Source organism: Hippocampus zosterae, chromosome 17 (genome assembly GCF_025434085.1).
Source record: "Hippocampus zosterae strain Florida chromosome 17, ASM2543408v3, whole genome shotgun sequence".
Lineage (NCBI taxonomy): Eukaryota > Metazoa > Chordata > Actinopteri > Syngnathiformes > Syngnathidae > Hippocampus > Hippocampus zosterae.
This window is the reverse complement of record NC_067467.1, coordinates 10,346,046-10,366,570: the sequence shown is the minus strand read 5'-3', so window position 1 is coordinate 10,366,570 and position 20,525 is coordinate 10,346,046. Positions and strand designations below refer to the sequence as shown.

General features: G+C 42.9%; 3 protein-coding genes across 4 annotated transcripts; 2 read left to right on the top strand and 1 right to left on the bottom strand.

The window, feature by feature from the left end:
• Positions 1-45: 45 nt before the first annotated feature.
• On the bottom strand, positions 46-2,522 carry LOC127589506 (perforin-1-like). The gene is given in 6 exon segments (XM_052048697.1): positions 46-963; positions 1,205-1,416; positions 1,484-1,622; positions 1,702-2,260; positions 2,445-2,510; positions 2,513-2,522. Coding segments are annotated over 6 exon segments (1,845 nt in total). The 3' UTR covers positions 46-104.
• A 1,617-nt stretch (positions 2,523-4,139) lies between these two features.
• Positions 4,140-11,096, top strand: paqr4a (progestin and adipoQ receptor family member IVa). Of its 2 annotated transcripts, XR_007959425.1 has the most exons (4): positions 4,140-5,966; positions 6,843-7,061; positions 7,734-8,245; positions 9,435-11,096. XR_007959425.1 is itself a non-coding variant. In XM_052048704.1 (3 exons), exons 1-3 carry the CDS (start codon positions 5,693-5,695, stop codon positions 8,165-8,167), a joined length of 927 nt encoding a protein of 308 aa, XP_051904664.1. In that variant the 5' UTR covers positions 4,141-5,692; the 3' UTR covers positions 8,168-11,096. The 2 variants fall into 2 exon arrangements, 1 of the variants encoding a protein (XP_051904664.1); XM_052048704.1 differs by having other exon boundaries at positions 4,141-5,966; positions 7,734-11,096.
• A 1,549-nt stretch (positions 11,097-12,645) lies between these two features.
• coro1a (coronin, actin binding protein, 1A) lies at positions 12,646-20,024 on the top strand. Its single transcript, XM_052048696.1, has 11 exons — positions 12,646-12,806; positions 13,885-14,091; positions 15,763-15,885; positions 15,963-16,092; positions 17,221-17,402; positions 17,474-17,593; positions 17,824-17,928; positions 19,034-19,179; positions 19,260-19,317; positions 19,531-19,752; positions 19,858-20,024. Exons 2-11 carry the CDS (start codon positions 13,894-13,896, stop codon positions 19,948-19,950), a joined length of 1,377 nt encoding a protein of 458 aa, XP_051904656.1. The 5' UTR covers positions 12,646-12,806; positions 13,885-13,893; the 3' UTR covers positions 19,951-20,024.
• The last annotated feature ends 501 nt before the right edge of the window (positions 20,025-20,525 follow it).

Genomic DNA, 20,525 nt, shown 5'->3' with positions numbered 1-20,525 from the left:
CAGTGAGCTGAAATCAGTCAAATAACCAGTGACGCGAACAACAAGTTGGCAAAAATCTGCTTTAATTGCTGTCAAACTCTTGTTGGTTTTTCTAATTTGCTTGTTTAAAGCACATCATTGAGACTCCGGTTTGTCTTTGTGCTCCAACCGTTCACAAAAACGCCCATCTTCCGCAGGGTAGCTTGTGGAACAGGATGAGCATGGCGGGACACGTACAAGCTCATCAAATTTTGACTCATAGGTGAAGGCTCGTAGGTGGTGCACGACCTGCCGCCCAGACTGGGTGCACATTTCACATCCCACTTGTAGAAAAACCTTCCGTGCTTCATGGCGCACACATCCGTCTTCACGCCTGCCGTCAATACTTGCTCGCATTTTCCCAGAAGATCGTCATCCCAGTTATTGTCCTGATCCCAAACCTCAAATGTGACTTTCGGTTCCACTGACAAGTCCTGAGTGCCCAGGTCCACGACAGTGCCCCAACGGGGGTTGTTGTTGTTGTAAATGACGGGCGAACGCTGCTCTCGTTTGTTGAAAATCACCTTGACGTAGCCATCAGTGGCCGTGTCATGATCGCCCCAAAGACGCGAGGCCCGTTGGATGGTGATGATGACGCGGGCCATGCCCTTACGGGTTGGACAGCAGTCCGTGTTTACGGCATGTTCGTTGTGGCACTGGCAGACGCAGGGGTCCTGGGAATCGCTGTTGATGCCGGCCCGACAGCTCCCGCTGCAGTTCCTCATCAGAGTGCGCTCCAAGATGTAGTGGCTTATGGCCAAGCGCAGGTTCTTTCGAACAGGACTGTTAGTCGGCACCAGCTCATGCAGGGACTCCAGGGAATACGATATAATGTCGGGATAGTGAGGCAACGTGTTGAGCCATTCCTTGTAGGAGGATGGATCTTTTTTGGCAGAGAACAGGAGGTCCATTTCTGTTGTGCGACCTCCCTTTACATCTGTCAGCCTGTTGGGGAAGACCGGTGTATGAGATGAACCAGTTTATTCTCGCCTGATGGGTGCAAATGTATGCAAAGTTACTGTGTTTTGTTTAGGCAAATCACGAAAGGTTATCTGAGGATACTTAGTGGTTGCAAGCTTTGGAAAGTGACTGAACAGACAAAACCTTCAAGAACCTCAGATGAGTTTGTTTTGAGAAGTAAACCAAGAGCTCGGGCGAGGGGTTTGTTTGCCTGGGGGCACATTACCTGTCATTAAAGAGGCTGGAGAACTCTGCCTTTCTCTCTGTCTTGTCGATGTCGCTCTTGCAGTGTTTGGACTGAGTTTCTACAGTCGCTCCGATGGTGAGGGAAGCCTCGGCCTCCAGGCACATATTCACCTCGTCCGCGTTGAGGCCCTGCAGGCTTGCCTGGCACTGCTTGATGCTGGTCACGGACTGGACAGACCCTCCCAGTTTCACCTTGATTCAAAAGAATGGGTTTTTATTTCTATTGGTTTTCGTCTGCCATGTTCTACGGATTTGCTACCTTTCTGATGTAATGGGTGCCAAAGTCGCCGATCAGTCTGTAATAACGTTGCTTGTATTGAGGGCTGTAGGTCTTTGGGAGCTCCTCTAATGCCTTTCGAAATTCACTCTGCAGTTTAGCCTTGTTGGACACTCGGTAGCTATACACACCACAATGCAAAGAAAGAATCGTCGCTTTGGGAAAAAACATCTGAATACAGAAAGTCTCAACCTTTTTACCTGTAGTACTCGCAGGAGATTGTTTGGCTGGCGAAGTTGTACTTGTCACTCTTTGATTTCTCCATTGCATACTGGGCCATTTTTGATTTGGTGCCAGCCAGCATGACTTTTGCCGCGTATTTCTTAACATCCAATTCCAGACCGTATTTCCAGTCGTTTTCCACTGTAGAGGAGACGGAGTCGACCAAAGCCTCACTTGACCGATGAATGGTGCTGGCCACCTTGAAGTTGCAAGAATGCACTGCCCTCCAGTCCAACACGGACAGGGGAATCTTTTGCTTCACGTTCTCCAGGAAGAGATTGCTGCACAGGGTACATGTTTTGTCTTTGCGTTTCCAACGATTCATGTCGAGAACAAACGCTCTTTTGCGCTTCATCTCTGTGATATCGAAGCCTTCCCCGGCCAGATTGGTACCTGGAGCCATCTCTGCCTGAAGACACTCCTTGGGGGTGCCTGTTGTGCAGTACTGATACGTGCCTCGGGGCAGGAACAGTGCAAGAAATGTACAAATCTTCAATAGAATCATCTTGAGGTTGCCTCGGAAGCACACTGTTTGATCTGAAAAACAGACAAACGAGTGAATTTGTCCGGGATTTTTCCAGACGGACACAATGTCTGTCTTCATGATCTTCACATAGCATTCCTGGAATTCTTTGTAAAATGCGCCATTTCAAACATTGAGCTCCGTGACGGTTACGTCTATGGATTTAAAAGAGGAGACTTGAGCTCTGACTTGGCTTACCAAAGTAATGACATGACTTGACTTGCTGGAAATTTAGTGGAGACTTGCAGTAATCTGGGACTCCATGAAACTCATCATGTGACCTCTGATGATAATGAGCAAAGTTGTTTCAACTTGACTGGGAGGCAGAAATTATGGTAGTGTTTTTATTTTTGTTCGTTTGTTTTGTTTTTTTAGTTAGGACAGATTCATTGGTCAGTTTGCCTGACATAATGACACGAAACTGTGGCACACACACACACACACAAAAACAAAATGCCTTACAAGATGAACGATCAATAGCGTACTTGCAGACTCACCGATGTTGTTCTTTTCTGTGCCGCTAAAAGTTCTCACTTTGTTCAAGACGGATGGATGAATGTGTCAAACTGTGCCTCAGCGTGTGACCTCATTGTTTTAAGACAAAATGTTGTGGTGAGGGGGCGGGTGATAGTGGTCTTTTAACCAGAAGGTGTTCCCGTCAACACAGTAACCGAGACCATGCACCCTCTTTCCTCTGAAGTTGTTCTCTTCATCAGGTTCTTGAAGGTGATAAACCAACAAGTTTCCGGTTTCTTAAACGGGCAATTTGGGCTTTCACCGTTGCCTTTTCTTTTGATGCGTCCCGCTGGGCTCTATGATTGGTCCCCATCACCCTCAATGTCATCCCTAAGGCTACTGTACTGAAGGATTGTGCGCAGGTACATAGACAAGGTGCCCGCTATGTTTCTATCCATGGTCCCTATTTCTCCCAACTTTATGCTCACTTTTGGCGACATAGTAAATATACCCATTCAAAGTGTCCCCCAGGGTTCTGTCCTGTGTCCCCCCCGAGGTTAGTCCTTGACCCCATTACAATCCCGCATCATCCTAAGAGTTGATGTGCTCTGTCATCGTGACATTTGTTAAAGGTGTTCCCCATGGCTCTGTCGTTAACCCTCAGGTGGGTGTACCCCCTGGGTCTTGCTTTGGTCACCATTTGCTCCAATGTCATCCTCATGGTCAATATTATATATATTAATCCATATATTCATTCCATCGATGAATCGAATAATCAGACAAATGATTTGGGGATAAAAGTTTATCGCAAAATAATTTCTCGCAATTAACTGTTGTTAACCAATTCTTGGTGTTTTATTTGTTGTTGTTTTATTATTTAGCAAAACCAAATCAACAACATTTAAGAAATATCACATAAGGGAGAGTGACGTACTCACCCATTTTGGAAACTGAAAGCTACTTCTTGGGTACCGATAACTGTGAAGGGCTATTAGGTCGACATCCAGTTCTTAGGCTAGTTCAGGTTCAACTACGTGTCAATTACAGGTTACCCATACTGCGCCTGCAAATAATATTCTTTTCATCATAAACATATTTTTTCTATAAATTGTTTACAATTCATATACTGGTTTCATCTGTAGTGTGTCAGAAAATGGAAAAGAAATGTTAATCATTATTTTCCAAAGTAAAAGCAGATCATTTTAAAATGTCTGAACTACAAAAGTTTGTGTCATGAAGTACGACACAAATAAGATCATTTTTACTTTTGAGCGGCTCAAATCAGGATTTGGACGATTTTAAGTGAAACAATGCTAATGATGACCAGAATCACGGTCGATTGTCTCGTTTCTTTCTCAAGGTGAGGGTCGCTGTTTCAATCTTGTTTCGTTTTTAATGTGTTATTTTTCCAACCACAGACGTTGGGCCCGACTGTGGGTAACTCAGATGACACCCCTCCGTTCTGACACAAACAAACCTGTCAGGTCACTTTGTGTCATAAGGAGTCAGTCAAATTGGGTGAGAGGTAGTGATTCATTCACAACCGCAGCGCTGCTTCGCCATTAGACGATTACACTGCGTCACCCAGCCGTGTCCCACAAGGGCTCTCTCACTTTCCCGTGACAAGCATCAATATTTACCTGAAGCTTACAATTCTAGTTCATTTTGTGCCATGTTAAATATAATGCAATCTATAGGATTATAGTTTTCCTTATTGATTCATTCCTACAATCAAATTACGATTGCACTGCAAGAAACTTTTAAATGTGAGGCATTTACTTGATGGATGCCTTGTAACGATTCGATTATGATTTTGGAATGGGCTGTGCTTTCACACCAAGGTTATTTTAAGGCTGACTTCATCGTTCGTTTCCATGCTTGAAATGTATTTTGCTGTTTCTGCGTGCATTTGTTGATTTATTATTATTATTATTGTCAGTTCAGACCACCACATGTGAGACTTCCAGCTGTGACAAAAGGGCAGCAATGACTCTTCAGTGCGGCTATGTCAATTAGAAGGCGAGCGGCATTGTTAAGGCGGGTGCAGTAACACACGACAGACCGGAATGTGTGAAACAATCCCTTCACTGTAAAATTTATGTTGCTTTTTTCCCCCCTCTCTTTGACGTATCCTTGTTCAATATAGTTTCAGCTGTTTTCCTAATTCACACATTTTTTAATTGTTGACTTTTAGTACGTTTTGAGGTCGATGAATTATAATTGTTTGGCCGAAACGTCGACGGTCTCATTATTTTTAATGAGAAGTCGGAAGTAAGTCGTTTTATCTTGGTGGCGCTTGACGTTTTTCATCCTGAGCCTTTGCGGTGGATCCGAGGCCGCCTCGCGGGGGACGCCGCAGCCTCCAATCCAGTTCCAAAAGAAAAGACAAGAAACGCAAAGAAAAGAAAAGCTCCCATTTTCTCCCGCGACGCTAATGATGGACATGTTCCTTGTGGAGAACTGGAGAGGCAGGGTCCCACTACCCCGCGGTGTCAGGACGGCGGTAGCCCGGCGTCGCTAGCTCCAATCTCAGCTCCGAGATTCGCTCGTGTTTCCCGGTCACACTTTCGGAGGAGCACTGGGACAGAGGCAGCTCAGCGCCACCGTACCTCCGGAATGCTAACGCCGTGAGCGTGACTGCGGATCACCGCGGAGCTGCATGGACGCGCGCCCGCGCCAGTCGCCGGCAGCATCCGTGCCCGTGATGCGGCCGCCTCCCCGGCCGGGATGCTAACAACGAGGAAGTATCTCTGACATGAAGACGAGGCGGCTGTTGCCTTGTGTGTTCTGGGTGTGACGCTGACTTTGTCCCCATGACTCACCCGTGCGGACGTGGTCGTTTACGCGGCCGGCCGTGCGGCGCCCCAGCCCGGCGCATGACACTCAGCCAGGTACCGGCGAGCCCGGCTGGGGGCCAGCTTCCCCGACTGCGGTAGGAGCGAGACTCGGGACAGACAAAGGGGAGCAGAAGCCAGCGATCGCTCGTGGAAATGGTGTCCCACAAGGTTCTCGTAGCCGTCCTCTTGCTCAACGTGTACATCGGCGTGCAGTCATTCCTGTGCTTGTTCGGCGGCGTGCTGCTGTCGGTGGTGTTCGTTTTGGCCTTCCTGAACGGACCGCGACTGCTGGACTGGGCCAGCTCGCCACCGCACCTGCAGTTCAACAAGTATGTTTTGACGGGTTACCGGCCCGTCTCTTCGGTGCAGGAGTGCATACGGAGTCTCTTCTACCTGCACAACGAGCTGGGAAACATCTACACTCACGGTGAGCACGCATTGATGGAACGTTCCTCTCCTACGTTATAATATTACAGTATACAGTATTTCTTCTTACTCCCTTGAACATAATAACTGTGTTGAATGAAGAATGGTTTCTTTCTTTTTTTACTATTTCATTTACCTTATTTTCTGTCAAATTATTACTGTATACACTGTTTTATGTTCAATAAACAACAAAACAAACCAATACACGTTCAAAGTTATGGTTGAAAAGTTGTAAAACGTTGCCTGTATTGTCCAAGTAAATAGCGACGAGAAGGTAAGACGTCGAGTTTGGAAATATTCCAAACTGGAAACTTTCAGTGAGAATTAACCGGGGATGATCAATTAATCAAATTTAAATTAACTTTACAATGAAGTAGAATGCAAGTTTCAAATTAACTAGCTGCACTGCATAAAAGAAAACTGCTTCCTTATAGTCAAGGATTCGGTTTAATTTTTTTTATCAAAACGGTATAGAGTATGTTTATTTGTGTTGGGTTTTGATGAGTTCAGTTCATTGCTTAGGAAGTATAGTTTGCATTTGTTTATTCAAACAAAGCGATAAAACCACATCTCTTTTTGCATTATTGTTGTCATCTGATTTATGCTTTTCCAATTTATGGTTATGAGACACTTGTGTGGGAGAGCTTTGTGAAGTATTCACAGCGATAGCTTAAAGCACCTCATGTCAGTGTTTTGTAAACTAACGGATCCTGAAAATTCATGGTTCATAATCGCATATCAAATCGGAAGCCCTCCGTTGCAGCATCCGCAGAATCGGGCATTTGTTGATGCCGAGTTCCAGTGCAGCACTCGGAACAGACTTCCACTGTCTTTGCTCGAGCATAACCGGTTTGTTTGAATGCTCCTCACCCACCAGGCATCCCTCTGGTGTGTTTCCTGGTATTGCTGCCGCTCAACATCCCCTGGTCCCAGATCAGTGTGACATGGCTGGGCGTGGTGCACTTCCTTGCCTGCCTGTCACCGCAGCTGGGCTCTGTGCTCTACCACCTCTTCATGAACCACGAGGGTGGCGAGCCAGTCTACCACACCCTCCTCAAACTGGACGTGTGCGGCATTTGCATGATCAACACACTGGGTAGGCACCGGCTTTTTCCCTTGGCACACATTCCAAACCACGCCAAAACTTCTGATCACAATAATAATTATTGTCATAGACTCACTAGTCAAAAATTAAATAAACACAACGTCCTTGATATCATAAGTAAATCTATTCAATAAAAATTGAATAAAAAGTGTATTAAAAAATAAATCCCACTAAACAAAGTCCAACAAATGAGAAGATGAAACATTCATTCATTCATTTTGGAACAATTAAAGAGGAGAAGAAACAATTAAATAATATTTCTAATTCTTATTTTATTTTTCCCCAAAATAATTTTAGAACTAAATGTACATTAAAAAAAGTGCAGTAAACTTTCGCTTGATTCGTACAGGCTATCGGGTCACTCACTGTTGGAGGCGCTGATCGTGGATCTGAGGTTTTTTTAATTGGAGGAAAACATGGTGATGGGTAGCGCTTTAATGTTCATCTTGTATTTTTTTTATCAGACAATAGTCTTTTAATTTTTTTATTTTATTTTTTTAGCGAAGAGAAAAAAAACCTTTCCAACAAAAACATCTCACTCTTAAAGGTCATCCGTGTACCGCCGGCCGTAAAAATCCCTTCACCACATTGCTTAGAAGTCTAAACGAGTCCCGTGCACTAAATGTCCGTCGTGTACGTTTAAACACCCGGTTGCTATTTCAGGGGCGCTGCCGATCCTATACAGCACCCTGCTGTGCTACCCGCTGATTCGCACGGCGGCGCTGTCCATCTACATCCTGCTGTCCAGCTACGGCATCTACTGCGCGGTGACGGCGCGTAGCAGCGTGCGGCGCCTGCGCTCCTTCGCCTGGCAGGCGCTCTTCCGCTTCTCCTTCTTCGTGCTGCGCTGGGCGGGCGTGGGCGGCGGCAGCCCCACCTCACTGCGCCATTTCCTCACCATGGACGCGCTGGCCGTGTTGGGCGGGGTCATCAACATCGCCCGCATCCCCGAGCGCTTCCGCCCGGGCCTCTTTGACTACTGGTGCAACAGCCACCAGATCATGCACGTGCTGGTGGTGGGCTCCATCCTCTACTTGCACTGGGGTGTCCTGGACGACCTGCTGTGGATCAACAGCTACAACTGTCCCTCCGACTGAGGCCCCCCACCTAAAATCCAGAATGTTTGCCCTGTCCCCAGTGGACGGCCGAGTATGAGGAGATGCTGCAAAGCAGAGGTGGGGGAGCGACTCATACTTAAGGCGCCAATTTTAGGACTTGACACTTGTTTGGTGACAACTTAGGAAAGACTCGACGTGTCGTTGAGCTCAAGTAAACTCCCATTGGTCACGATATAGAGGCAACACATGTAAAGCATTTTGACATAGTTTATTTTTTCCTTGCATGCTAAACACATTTTTTGTCTGTTTTGTGATCGAGGCCAAAGAAAAAAAAGTATTAATTTGGTGGTATCCTCGTGTCAGGGAACTATGTTGAAATGAATTGAGGTGTTTCACTTGCAGAAAAATAGAGATTTGGCGCCACCCTGTGGCATTTTAGAGTCAATGGACTATGTTAAAGTGAGTTAAGGAGTTTCTTTTACAGGAAATATATTCGTTGGTCGCCATCTCGTGGCATCAAGGTGTCAAGGGACTATGTTGAAATGAGCTGAGGAGTTTTAGAGGAAATGAGTGCTTTGATACCATCCAGTGGATTTTTTTGTGTCAAGGAACAAAAAAATAGTACTCCTTCGTTATCTCATGGCATCTTAGTGTTAAGGAACAATGTCGAAGTGAGTTGAGAGCTTCATTCAGATAAAAGTTGTTTTGCCAACACCTTATGGCAGCTTATTGCCAAGCAATGTTGTTAAAGTGAGTTGAGGAGCTTCATGTAGACAGTACTTTCCCACAGTCTTGTAGCCTCATGACATGACGGACCTACAGTACGATGAAATTGATTTCGGCGTTTCATTCAGGGAAAAAAAAACTGCTATGCGTCCGGCTTGTGGAATCTGAGAATCAAGGTTCTTGGTTCTAGTGAGTTGAGACTTTAATTCAGATAAAAATCATTAATCCGCAATCTTGTGGCATGAATGTTGAGAAGCAATGTGGAAGTGAGTTTCGGAGTTTCACCTGGACAGAATTAGTCTTTTGCCACCATCTTTTGTCTTCTTCATTTCAAGGAACTATTTTGAAGTGAGGTGAGGAATTTATTTTAGAGGGAAAATAGTGATTGCTTACCATCCTGTGGCTTCCAGAGGCAATTACAGTACACAACCAAGTGTATTTAATGTGTGATGAAATGCAAGCTTTTTGAACCTGACTCATGACTTAATTCAACCAAGCGACGACCTGACTCAACTTGCCTCAAATTTGGTGGAGACTCAATTTAATTAGATTATTTTATTTATTTATTTTTTTGCCACAGTCGCTTGGAACTTGCTTAAAAGATGAAGCATAACACTGTAGACTTACTAATCGTATGCACAAGTGCACAGTGTGCGTGACTTCCTCCCAACTCTGTTGTAACGTCACGCGGTCGGCGAGGTCACCGAGGACGTTTTGTTTTTATTGGATGAGTGCGGCAGGATTGCGAGACGGCCGTGTTGCTGCCTTTGTGTCCATATCGGCGACGTCATCACCACGCCCACTTTGATTTAAACGTTAAGAGTAACATGTTGATTGTATCTAACACAGCACACGTCACTTTGTTGCGTTTCAAACAGTACATCTCAAAATGGGACAAAAATGCTACTTTTCTGTAGGTGGCGCCGCCACAGCGGAACCGCTGAAGTCGAATTCGGGCTCTGGCTTTGTGTTCTGAGGAGTTGGCGACGTAAAGCTACCCTGTTAAAACAGCAGAAATTGATGATGATTAGGGTTTTTTTTTTAAACATACTAGAGTAAAAAACAAGTAATTGTTAAAACCCAAAAAACTATTGTAACTTCGCCCCACTCTGCTTGTTTTCTTTAATCAATTTTACAAGTGTAAAACTCAGTAAGTGTCCAACGTTTTCAAAATGCGGCTCAGGTTGCTCCTTGAGGAATGACTGGCACCAAAAAAGACAAGGAAAAAGGCAAAATAACAAAGGTCTGCCTGAAAAAGGTTCCGCTGTAGTGCGCTTTTGTCCAAAAAAAGATCCACAGCCCTGCTTTAAAAAAACAAACAAACAAACAAACAAAAAACAGCATCAACCAGCATAATTTTGGTTTGTTTTTGTGCTGATCTTGCCTGTGAAGCCAACAAGACCTGTCTGAAAACATCAAAACCTTGCTGACGCATGTAATTTTTGGGGGGATGGAAGACACAAAATGTACGCATTTTTTTTAATACTAATTTGTGCTTCTTTGTTTGGACGCATTCTTACACTGGATCTACCACATTTTTGTTTTGGGATGTACGAATGTCAAATTAACACACAGATGCTAACATGCTAACATTTTGATTTTTTTTTTTTCAATGCATGAGAGTCGCTAGCAAGTTAGCTTGAGGTTAGCCTGGCCTTCATTTCTTTGCTCTCAAAGGGCTCAGAGTTCATCGACTTAATGTAAGTAGATCATGTACAGTATGTAAATCATGTATACACATAAGCAGTATAAATCACTTTTCGAGAGAAAATGGACGCTAGCGCAAAGTAAATCTATGCATAAGTCAACAACAGGGAACATGGTTACATGCTCTATGTTCATTCCCACCTCTCAGGGTGCCGAAACGGTAGCGGAAGACCATGCCGAGTTTTCTGTCTGGTGAAATAATTGACACCCGCCCCGTGCTTTTTGGCACATCATGGTGCAAGACGGGAAGTGGAAACCGTCCACAAAATTGCCTCCTGGCGGCACAGCAGGCCAACAGAGTTGTGCTTTTTAAAATATATGATCAGAATATATGACAGGTGTGCGATAGCCTGTTGGTTTCTCTAGGGAAAATGCTCATTTATTATTATTATAGTATTGATGATTTGGTGGACTGCTGCCACCGAGGGGCTCCAGGTGGTGCCATTTTTTTGGGGTTCCGAGTGGAGCGCCATATCTATAAACTGTTTCCGCCCCAGTCTCGATTGTGCAATAAACTGAAGTCTATATTTGTAAACGTTTGCTGATGTCTTCTATTCGGAGAACCCTATTGATTTGACCAGTGGCAAAAAAACTAAATCCGGGATGCTTGAGTTTTACCATCAGTTTGGCACTATTTTAAATGCTTTAAAATCAAGAGTCCAGAAAAAACAGTCTAAAGCAGGGGTGTCAAACTCGTTTCACATTGTGGGCAACATACAGCCTCGATAAATGTCAAGTGGGCCGGACCATTAAAATTACACCATACTCTGCTAAAAATAACCAAAATATCATGTATTTCCTTTGTTTTGGTATAAAGAAGCATATGAATATTGGGAAAATGTTGAGATTTAATGAACATATCTTTTACAAAACATTTGACAAAATGACTTGCCTCTCTGTTTCAATTGGCTGTCTAAATCTGCTAATATGTCCGAAATCCTCCCTCGTCTAGTTTTCCTCGTACGGCTAATATTGGCAAAAGCTTGTCGCTTCTCGGGATTAACAAGTTCAGCCGTCTTTATTATTCATCTGTTCAACAAAGTCACCGTCAGAATACGGCTTTGATGCTAATGCTATCTCGCTAGCAATTAGGTAGCTGGCTTTTACTGCTGTGTTGGGTCTGTCTCAGTGACAGACTGAGACTGCTGTCGTCTTCTCTGATCAAAACAGGCTGCCCCTAGCGGATAATTCACAAATTGCACCTTATTAAAAATATTAATTCCCCGTCTTGTATGCATTTTTTCACTTTTAAATTACCCAGCGGGCCTCATCAAACCTCCTTGGGGGCCGGTTCTGGCCCGTGGGCCTTATATTTGACACCACTGATCTAAAGTCTAGAATCTAAAGTCAACTGTCTCGAACCAAATGTGAACAATCAATATCATGAAAAGTCAACATTTAAGAGTTTGGAGTCCAAAGTCAAGAGGGAAGAGTCCAGAATCAAGACTGGTGTTAAGACACTTGAGTTACGAGCGTCCCGAAATATGTATTAAAAGTCAAGAGTTTTGCCACGATGGTGAAGAGTCACGAATCTAATGTTTAGAAATCCAGAATCAAGGCATGAATAAACTGTCCAAAACCAGAATCAACAGTTTGAAGACTTGCCAATCAAGAGCTAAGAGTCAATAAGCTTGACTCCAGAATGAAGAGTCTCATCATATTCAAGACTGGCAGTTGCGGTGCTCAAGCCAGCGTACAGGTTGATTGTCATCTTTTCGCCTTCGCTTTTCCATCAAATTTTCACCTATTAACATTCAGTTTCATCACAAAACGTTTACAACACAAGAAACTAAAGGCTGTTAATTTTAAAAGATGCATTCAAGAAACAAGCTCATACAGTATCACAAGACTTTTTTTCACACAATTTTACCAGATGTTTCTCTTTTTTCCCCCACATACTGTTTTCTCGGCATATGAAAGCTATTGATTATTGTTCTTCAATGTAATTGCAAGAACATGTTAGATTTTTAAAAACGTATTTATGCATTTTTTAAATAACTTTTGGAGCCTTGTTAATTTTGACGTCCTTTCACCACCGACATCCTGATCTGGTTGCCACGAGATCCCCGCCTACTTCCTGCCACACTTCCTACCTCTAGCTGGCCTTTTTTGGCGGCCTTTATCAACTTTCTTCTACTTCTTCTTCTTCTTTTTCTTCCTCTTGCTGCTCATTCCTGCGACTGCTCCACAACGACAACCACCAGCACGAAGGCCCCTCGCCACCTTCACGACTACCAACCACCAGGTAGGCCTTCAACATCATCGTCATCACCATCATGCACCTGCTTTTTTTTGTGTGTGTGTGATGGTTTCAGTATGAGTCCATTTTTAAGACCTAAAATGACTGTATTGCATTTCTGGACATATTTGCAGAATTATTATATATGATTGACGTTTGGGAAAGGGTGACGGGGTCATATTTGACTGCTAATTATAACAGCTCCCGAGATTCTTAGTGGTGTTTTGGAGCCTGAGAATGCACACACTCGCCCACATTTCAAACAACTCCAACGGGAAGATGTTTTGTAAGGTTGCTCCTGTTAATTAAGATCTTAATCTGGGGGGGGGGGGGGGGGGGGTGCAGCAACTTTTGAATGAGAACAAGCGTTTGTCTGAAGGAGGAAGTGTGGCGGTTAAGTGACAACACCTCACCATCTCTGGGGCCAATACAAAGGATCATTTTTTGTGTTGGTTTCACCTCTTGAAGTATTTTTTCCCCTCTTACCGTATGTGCATTTTTTTATTTTATACAAGCAGTGAAAGAAGAGAAAGTAGTTACTGAGGTATTGATCTGGATTTAGAGTAATTTAATACAACTGGTATTGTCGCGCTTATTTTGTGGCGTTGTGCATCACTCTATATGGAGAGAGAGAGAAAGCACACGCCCTCCCTTGTTTGCACACCTCACACATTTAAAAAAATTAGATTTCGAGCTGCTGTTTTGGGAGGGTGTGCATGTAATTATTTAACGTGGGATTTTGGCAGTGTGTGTGCAGGAAGAAGTGTTGTGGTTTAACTGACAACACAGTAGAGCCCTAGAAGGCCTTTACAGACAATCATCTGTATCATTCATATGTCTTTGTGTTTTTTTTTAACCTAAAGTGTCAATTTTCCCCTCTGTGTGCATTTTGTGTGTATTTTTTACAAACACACTCACAGGCAGAAAAAAAAGAAGCGGATGTAGTTGTGAAAGCTGGCCCCGCTTCCTCTTTCACGTCGCTCATAAATGGCCTCATGACTGATGATTGGATAAAAATAAATAAATGAATTAAAAAGTCACAGTAAAGATGTATTTTTTTTGGTCGGGGGTTGGTTCCAACTAGGTCACCGCGATGTCGCGGCAGGTGGTGCGCAGCAGCAAATTCCGCCACGTCTTTGGCCAGGCGGCCAAGGCCGACCACTGCTACGATGACATCCGCATATCCCAGATGACTTGGGACAGCAACTTCTGCTCTGTCAACCCCAAGTTTGTGGCCATGATTGTTGAGGCGAGCGGCGGCGGCGCGTTCATGGTGCTTCCCCTCAACAAGGTGAAATCAAACGTATATTTGTCCCTTTAATGGCCACCGTACTTTCCGCAGCGTTATGCTAGCAAACTAGCTTGGGCAGTATCTACCCATTAAATGCCGTAACTTACCTTTGTGACCTCTTTTGTCCCACAAAATATTTTTTCTCTTTTTGACTATTATTGGCCACTGTATTTTCCGGTTTACTGCTAGCCTGCATGACACAGTCCCTTGCAATAACAAGTTATATGAAATGATACGAAAAGCACATTTGACAATAAAGTTGTATTCAATTCAATTCAATTGAATAATCTGATTATTAGCTTTGATGTGAGCGAAGCAGTTTTTATTGAGAACTCACTCACATTATTTCTGAAAATGTTATCTCTAATGTCAAGTAAAGAGAATTGTCCTAAATGAAAACAAAACAACTACAATAATGATTGGCTTTGATGAAAGTTTGAATGATTGAAGGCAAACAACCATTCACACTCAAAATCACAACTACGGGCAGACATTTTGGCGAAGTTTGTCACTTATTTCTGCTACACTGTACTAGCAAACTAACTTGCTTTCACTATGACTTTTTGCACCAACCAAATGTAGAGAACACATTTTTCAGAGAACAATTTATACTTCCTGGGAAATTAGCTATGATACATGAACATGAACAACCGTCATCCTGGGCCTTGTAGTATTTAAAATGGAATCATCCCACCCCACCCAAATTAATTTTGGGTCTTGGTGGCCCCCTTAGTTGTGTTAGGCTACTGCTTATGCTAACATTTTATTTATTTATTCTTATTTGTTCCTTCAAGTCCACTATGGTTTGGTTTATTTGAGCTAAAATTTAGTTTATGAAGCCTGTATATTTCCTCCAATCATTTTGTCCATTGAAGGGCACGATAGTTTTTGGTACGGTATACTATTTTGTAATTTCTTTACCTTTTCTATGATGAACACTAGGAGTTTTTAGCAGTACCAACATGATCAAACATATTTAGCTGTAAAATGTCTTTAAAATACGCAAACACCACCAATCATGTTGACACTTTGAAGCAAATGTGGAAGTAGGATGGCAACTTGAAGAGTTTTTTTTTTGGCCTTGTAAAGATGTTTTCACCATATTTGGAGGTTGACGTTGTTCAGTCTGGGCCGGATGTGGCCTCTCCGCCACCTCATCTTTCTTAAGGACAACATACATGTGTGGTGGTGCTTTGTTCCTTTAATGCATCTCACGAAACCAATTCTGTCGTAACATTTCTCGCGCGGTAAAGTGAAGCATTTGACAACCACGATAATGTACATAAATTTATTGCTAGGCAGATTTCATCTGGCTCAGAAATATCTGGCACATTGACCAGTGGCAATTTTGACATGTATGTGATGACACACATGATAGTTATAGGAACTAAAATAGCCACTAAGTAAAGCTGGCTTCTGGGGGTGAATTTTCAAAATATCCATCATGTGAATTATCCATTTTGTGTAAAATATCCACTGGAAAGCAAAATGGCAGATTTCCTGTCTCTTTGGGCATTGCTTTTTGAGACTATTTTTGTGTCTATTCATAACAGACATGTCTACCGAATTTCATGAAAATAACTTCCTGGGCTAAATTTTCAAAACCTTCCTGGTGGCACTACCAAGTCAAAAATGATATGACGACTCACCTACCAACTTGGATGTGTGTAGACTGGTCGTATCGACATGTCCTACCCGACGGTGTGCGGCCATACGGGGCCCGTGCTGGACATCGAGTTTTGCCCCCACAACGACAATATTATTGCGAGTGGCTCTGAGGACTGCAGCGTCATGGTGAGTCCTGTGGTGGTGGTCAACATCTGTCTGTGACAAACGATCTCATTCGAGCTTCCCATTGTCTTCCTGGACAGATTTGGGAGATTCCAGACTCCGGGCTGATTTCGCCACTAACAGAGCCGGTGGTGAAGCTGGAGGGTCACTCCAAGCGCGTGGGCATCCTCAGCTGGCACCCCACTGCCCACAACGTACTCATGAGTGCAGGTGAGCACAAGCACGGATATACTGGACAAGTCCTACACTTGATCAAGAGCTTCAAAACCACCACACAGGCCTCGAATTGGTGTCTTTTATTAAATAGATAAGAATGAAACTGGGATTATCGACTGTACTTTCCAGTCATAATCCATTACAATGGTCAGGAGCTCACGGGTCGCTGATGTAGATGATAAAGAGAAGTTGGCCCAAGACAGAACCCTGGGGAAGACCACAACACACGGGGTACGAATGTGATTTGATGTCTCAGAAAAAAACATTCCATCTATTGCTGAACCTAAGCCTGAGTCATAAATATGACTTATATTATTATATTCCATTTAATTATTATTATTATTATTAATGAATGGATACATTAATTGTTATTATTAAAACCTGATATGCTAAAGAATAAACAAGGGTAGATTCAGAAATCAATGGAATAAATTCATGGAGAAAATTTAACTTACATCGCTGATTTAAAAAAAGTAGAAAAAAAACTTGTTAACCGGTATTGTTATCAAAAACAAGTCATAATATTCAATAAAGCAATCTAAAATGAAAGACATTTAATGAAATGCAATTAAATAAAATAAAGAAATTACATTTCCAAAGTGATGAAATAAAACCAACTAAGATAAATACAATCAAACCAAAATAAATAAAACTGGTGGAGCAAATAAGATGAAACAAACATAATTTAAAACCATTTAAATTTAAACGAATGAACAAAATAAAAAAAATACTATTCAATCAAATAAGCTAACATGAAAAACAAACCAAAACACTCAAATAAAATGACTCAAAAAAATTGAATAAGCCATAAAATGACTCTCATTTCAAAATGCTACTACTGTACATACATTGATAATATTTTTTACCCAAGGTACAAACTGACAGTTTAGGTCAATAAATAGGCAATATATATACCTAGGTGAATGGAATACTTGGGTTTGACGCTGACTCACGACTCGCTTTTAAAAAAAATGTCACCTTCAAATTAATCACGGGACACCTATCGAGCTAGCTAATAGTCTCGACGTAATTCAAAAGAAAGCACAACAGCCCCCTCTGGTGGATACACAGGGGCACTACTTTCCCTGCACCTAACGCCATGCCCTTCTGTTGCTTGGTCAGCCTGCGACAACGTGGTGATCCTGTGGAACGTAGCCCGCGGCCAGGCAGCCGTCAGGATCGACGACTTGCACTCAGACCTGATCTACAGCGCCTGCTGGAACCGCGACGGCTCCAAGATTTTGACCTCCTGCAAGGACAAGATGCTGAGGGTGCTGGACCCTCGCAAGGGCACCGTCCTCGCCGTACGTTGGCTCACCCTCGCCGGTGCCGATGAGTCCACCTCCTCCAAGGTCCGACTGTTCCTTCTTCGTAGGAGAAGGAGAAACCTCACGAGGGTTCCAGGCCGGTCCGGGCCGTGTGGGTGTCGGACAGGAGGATCCTCACCACTGGCTTCAGTAGGATGAGCGAGCGACAGGTGGCGCTGTGGGACCTGGTGAGTCCTGATGGGCCTCCTCTGAAAGGCTTTTTTATTTTAGTTTTTTAATGAAATTTTCAATGCAGAGGTGTCAGATTGTCCCTATTCTTATATAACATGATAATGTTATATAAGAATGTGGTGTGTAATATTTGTCCTTTAAAACTGCCCTCTATTTCAACAAGTAAAAATGGTTGATGGTCCTGGCCCATCTGTCAATGTTTTTAATCATCAAGTTCTTGTCTCAGGAAGACTTTGGCTCACCGCTGACCCTGCAAGAACTGGACACCAGCAGCGGCGTCCTCCTGCCATTCTTCGATCCGGACACTGGCGTGGTCTACCTCTGCGGCAAGGTCACAATCTCTCCCTTTGCTGTCGGGCATGATTAGGAAGTTAATTTGTTCCATGCTCAGCCTTGTGAACAAACTTAATGTATTTTTCCCATTCTATGTTCCAGCCCTGCCAAAAAGTACATTAAAAAAATCTGCACTGCCGTTAATAAAGAAAAATTGTACTGTAACCTATTGTACAAAAGCAAAGCGAATGTGAGGACATCAATTGATTATATAAAGTGTCATTACCATCTCACTATAGTACAATATTCGGGACAATAGTAAAAAAAAAAAAAGTAATTGACGACCCCCACAAGGTGGTGACAAAGCATAACCTTTCTCAAAATGAACCTCCTCAACTGATTTCAACAGTTTCTTGACAGCAAAAAGCCACAAGATGGCTGCAAAGCACTTTTTTTTCTTCTCTGTGAAAATCCTCATTTGACATCAACAGAAAAATGCAGAAAAATGACACAAGATGACAGTAAAGTGCTACTTTAACACAATACAATGCAACGTTAATGTGTAAATGAACATCCGCAACTCACTTCAACAAAGTTGCCTAGCACCACAATGCCGCAAGATGTCGGTAAACTGCTACTTTTGTCTCCTCCATTAACCTAAACATAGTTCCTGGACACCAAGATGGCGGCAAAGTGCTATTTTCATTTAAATGAAACTCCACTATTCACTTCATAGTAATTCCTTGCTATACATATGCTCCAAGATGGTGGCAAATTTAGTTACTTGGCACCAATATGCCAGAGTATGGTGTCAAAATGCTTGTTTTGGCTAAATGAAATTCCTCAACTCATCTTAAAATACAGTAGATTCTGGGTAACACCATAGCGGCAAAGTGCTATTTTGTTCAAATGAACATTCACAACTTACTTCAACATAGTTCCTTGGCACCCAAAAGCTACAAGATGGTGACAAAGTGCTCCTTTTGCGTAAATGAAAGACCTCAACTAACTTCAACATAGTTCCTTGGCACCAAGATGCCACAAGATGGCATCAAACTCTTACTTAATACAACTAATTAATGCTTTGTCCTGGGCATAAAAGCAGTAAAAGATGATTTCTTTTGATCCTTGCTCAATATGAAAATATTGGCTTGAAACTGCAGGGTGACAGCAGCATCCGCTACTTTGAAGTGACGGAGGAAGCGCCCTACGTGCACTACCTGTCCATGTACAGCAGCAAGGAGAGCCAGAAGGGCATGGGCTACATGACCAAGAGGGGCCTGGAGGTCAACAAGTGCGAGATTGCCAGGTAGCGTATTGTTAGCATGTTAGCATCACACTCCAGGAAGTCTTCTCCCACACGTTAAGGTTGCTCTTTGTCGCCGGCAGGTTCTACAAACTCCACGAGAGGAAGTGCGAGCCCATCGTCATGACGGTGCCCAGGAAGGTGACGCAGTCATACACTCAATTTTATGACATGGTATCGATAGGCAATGTCGGTGGAGGGCAAGTGGACAAAATTGATATCGTGATATGTCGTATCGTTGATAGGGGACCAAATATCGGGATCATAACCTATCATATCATTGAGTGGGTCTACGTATCGATATCATGATGTTTCGCAACAATATTGATACGATTTTTTTTCTTCCCCGCACAGTCGGACCTCTTCCAGGAGGACCTGTATCCCGACACCATTGGTCCGGAACCTTCCGCAGAAGCCGACGACTGGTTTGGGGGCAAAGACGCGCCGCCCCTGCTCATCTCACTCAAAGATGGCTTTGTGACCACCACCAAGGCCAAAGAGTTCAAAGTTCATAAGAGTCTCCTTAAGACCACGGTGGCCTCAGCTGGCTCCACTCACGTCGATGGCGGCGCGGAGGTGAGAAGTTGCCGTCTATTTTCATGATTTAAATTAATTGAACTAAAATGTCCTAAAATGCTGTCATATTTGAGTCGTTTTGATTTTATTGACACTTATTTTCAGGATGTGTCGGCTCTGAGGCGGGAGTTGTCGGTTATGAAAGCATCACTGGAGGAGCTGAGAAATCGTGTGAGCTCGCTGGAGAACAAACATTAAACCACCAGGATTCTTTTTGTTTTCTACACAAGAAATAAATAATAGAAAGATAACTAAAGAAATATAAAAAGAAACCCACTCCAGGCTCAAGTTTGTTGGTCCAATTTTATTTTAATATATACTACTTGAAATAAAATCAATATTTTCCGACCAAATAATGTGTGTGTGTGTGTGTGTGTGTGCGTGCGTGTGTGTGCATGCATGTGTGTGTTTTAATACAGAATCGCAACATTTGCTTAAAAAAATATTTAATCAATGGCACTTGTCATTGTACAAAACTCTTACTTTGAGGTCAAGTACAATTTGCATTAGATAAAATACTAACATTGAGTATTTTATTGACCTTATTTTCTGTCAAATTATTACTGTATATGTTTTATGTTCAATAAACAAACCAAACCAAACCAACAGCATCATAGCAACAGATTACAGATAGCATTGAGGAGGATTTTACATTTTGTCATTCAGTCGGCTAATGTTTTTAATTAGAACTGATGAAATGTTAACAAGAAAATAAGCAAACAGAGCCCTCGGGCAAATTGCAGTTTACATTCTGCCATGGAGCCAAGTACTAT

Excerpts from the sequence above, each read along its gene's own strand:
- paqr4a (XM_052048704.1), top strand. The coding sequence starts at position 5,693 with ATGGTGTCCCACAAGGTTCTCGTAGCCGTCCTCTTGCTCAACGTGTAC. Across the intron at positions 5,967-6,842 it reads GGGAAACATCTACACTCACG|GCATCCCTCTGGTGTGTTTC; the intron begins GTGAGCACGCAT and ends CTCACCCACCAG. Across the intron at positions 7,062-7,733 it reads TTGCATGATCAACACACTGG|GGGCGCTGCCGATCCTATAC; the intron begins GTAGGCACCGGC and ends TTGCTATTTCAG.
- coro1a (XM_052048696.1), top strand. The coding sequence starts at position 13,894 with ATGTCGCGGCAGGTGGTGCGCAGCAGCAAATTCCGCCACGTCTTTGGC. Across the intron at positions 17,403-17,473 it reads GCAAGGGCACCGTCCTCGCC|GAGAAGGAGAAACCTCACGA; the intron begins GTACGTTGGCTC and ends CCTTCTTCGTAG. Across the intron at positions 17,929-19,033 it reads TGGTCTACCTCTGCGGCAAG|GGTGACAGCAGCATCCGCTA; the intron begins GTCACAATCTCT and ends TTGAAACTGCAG.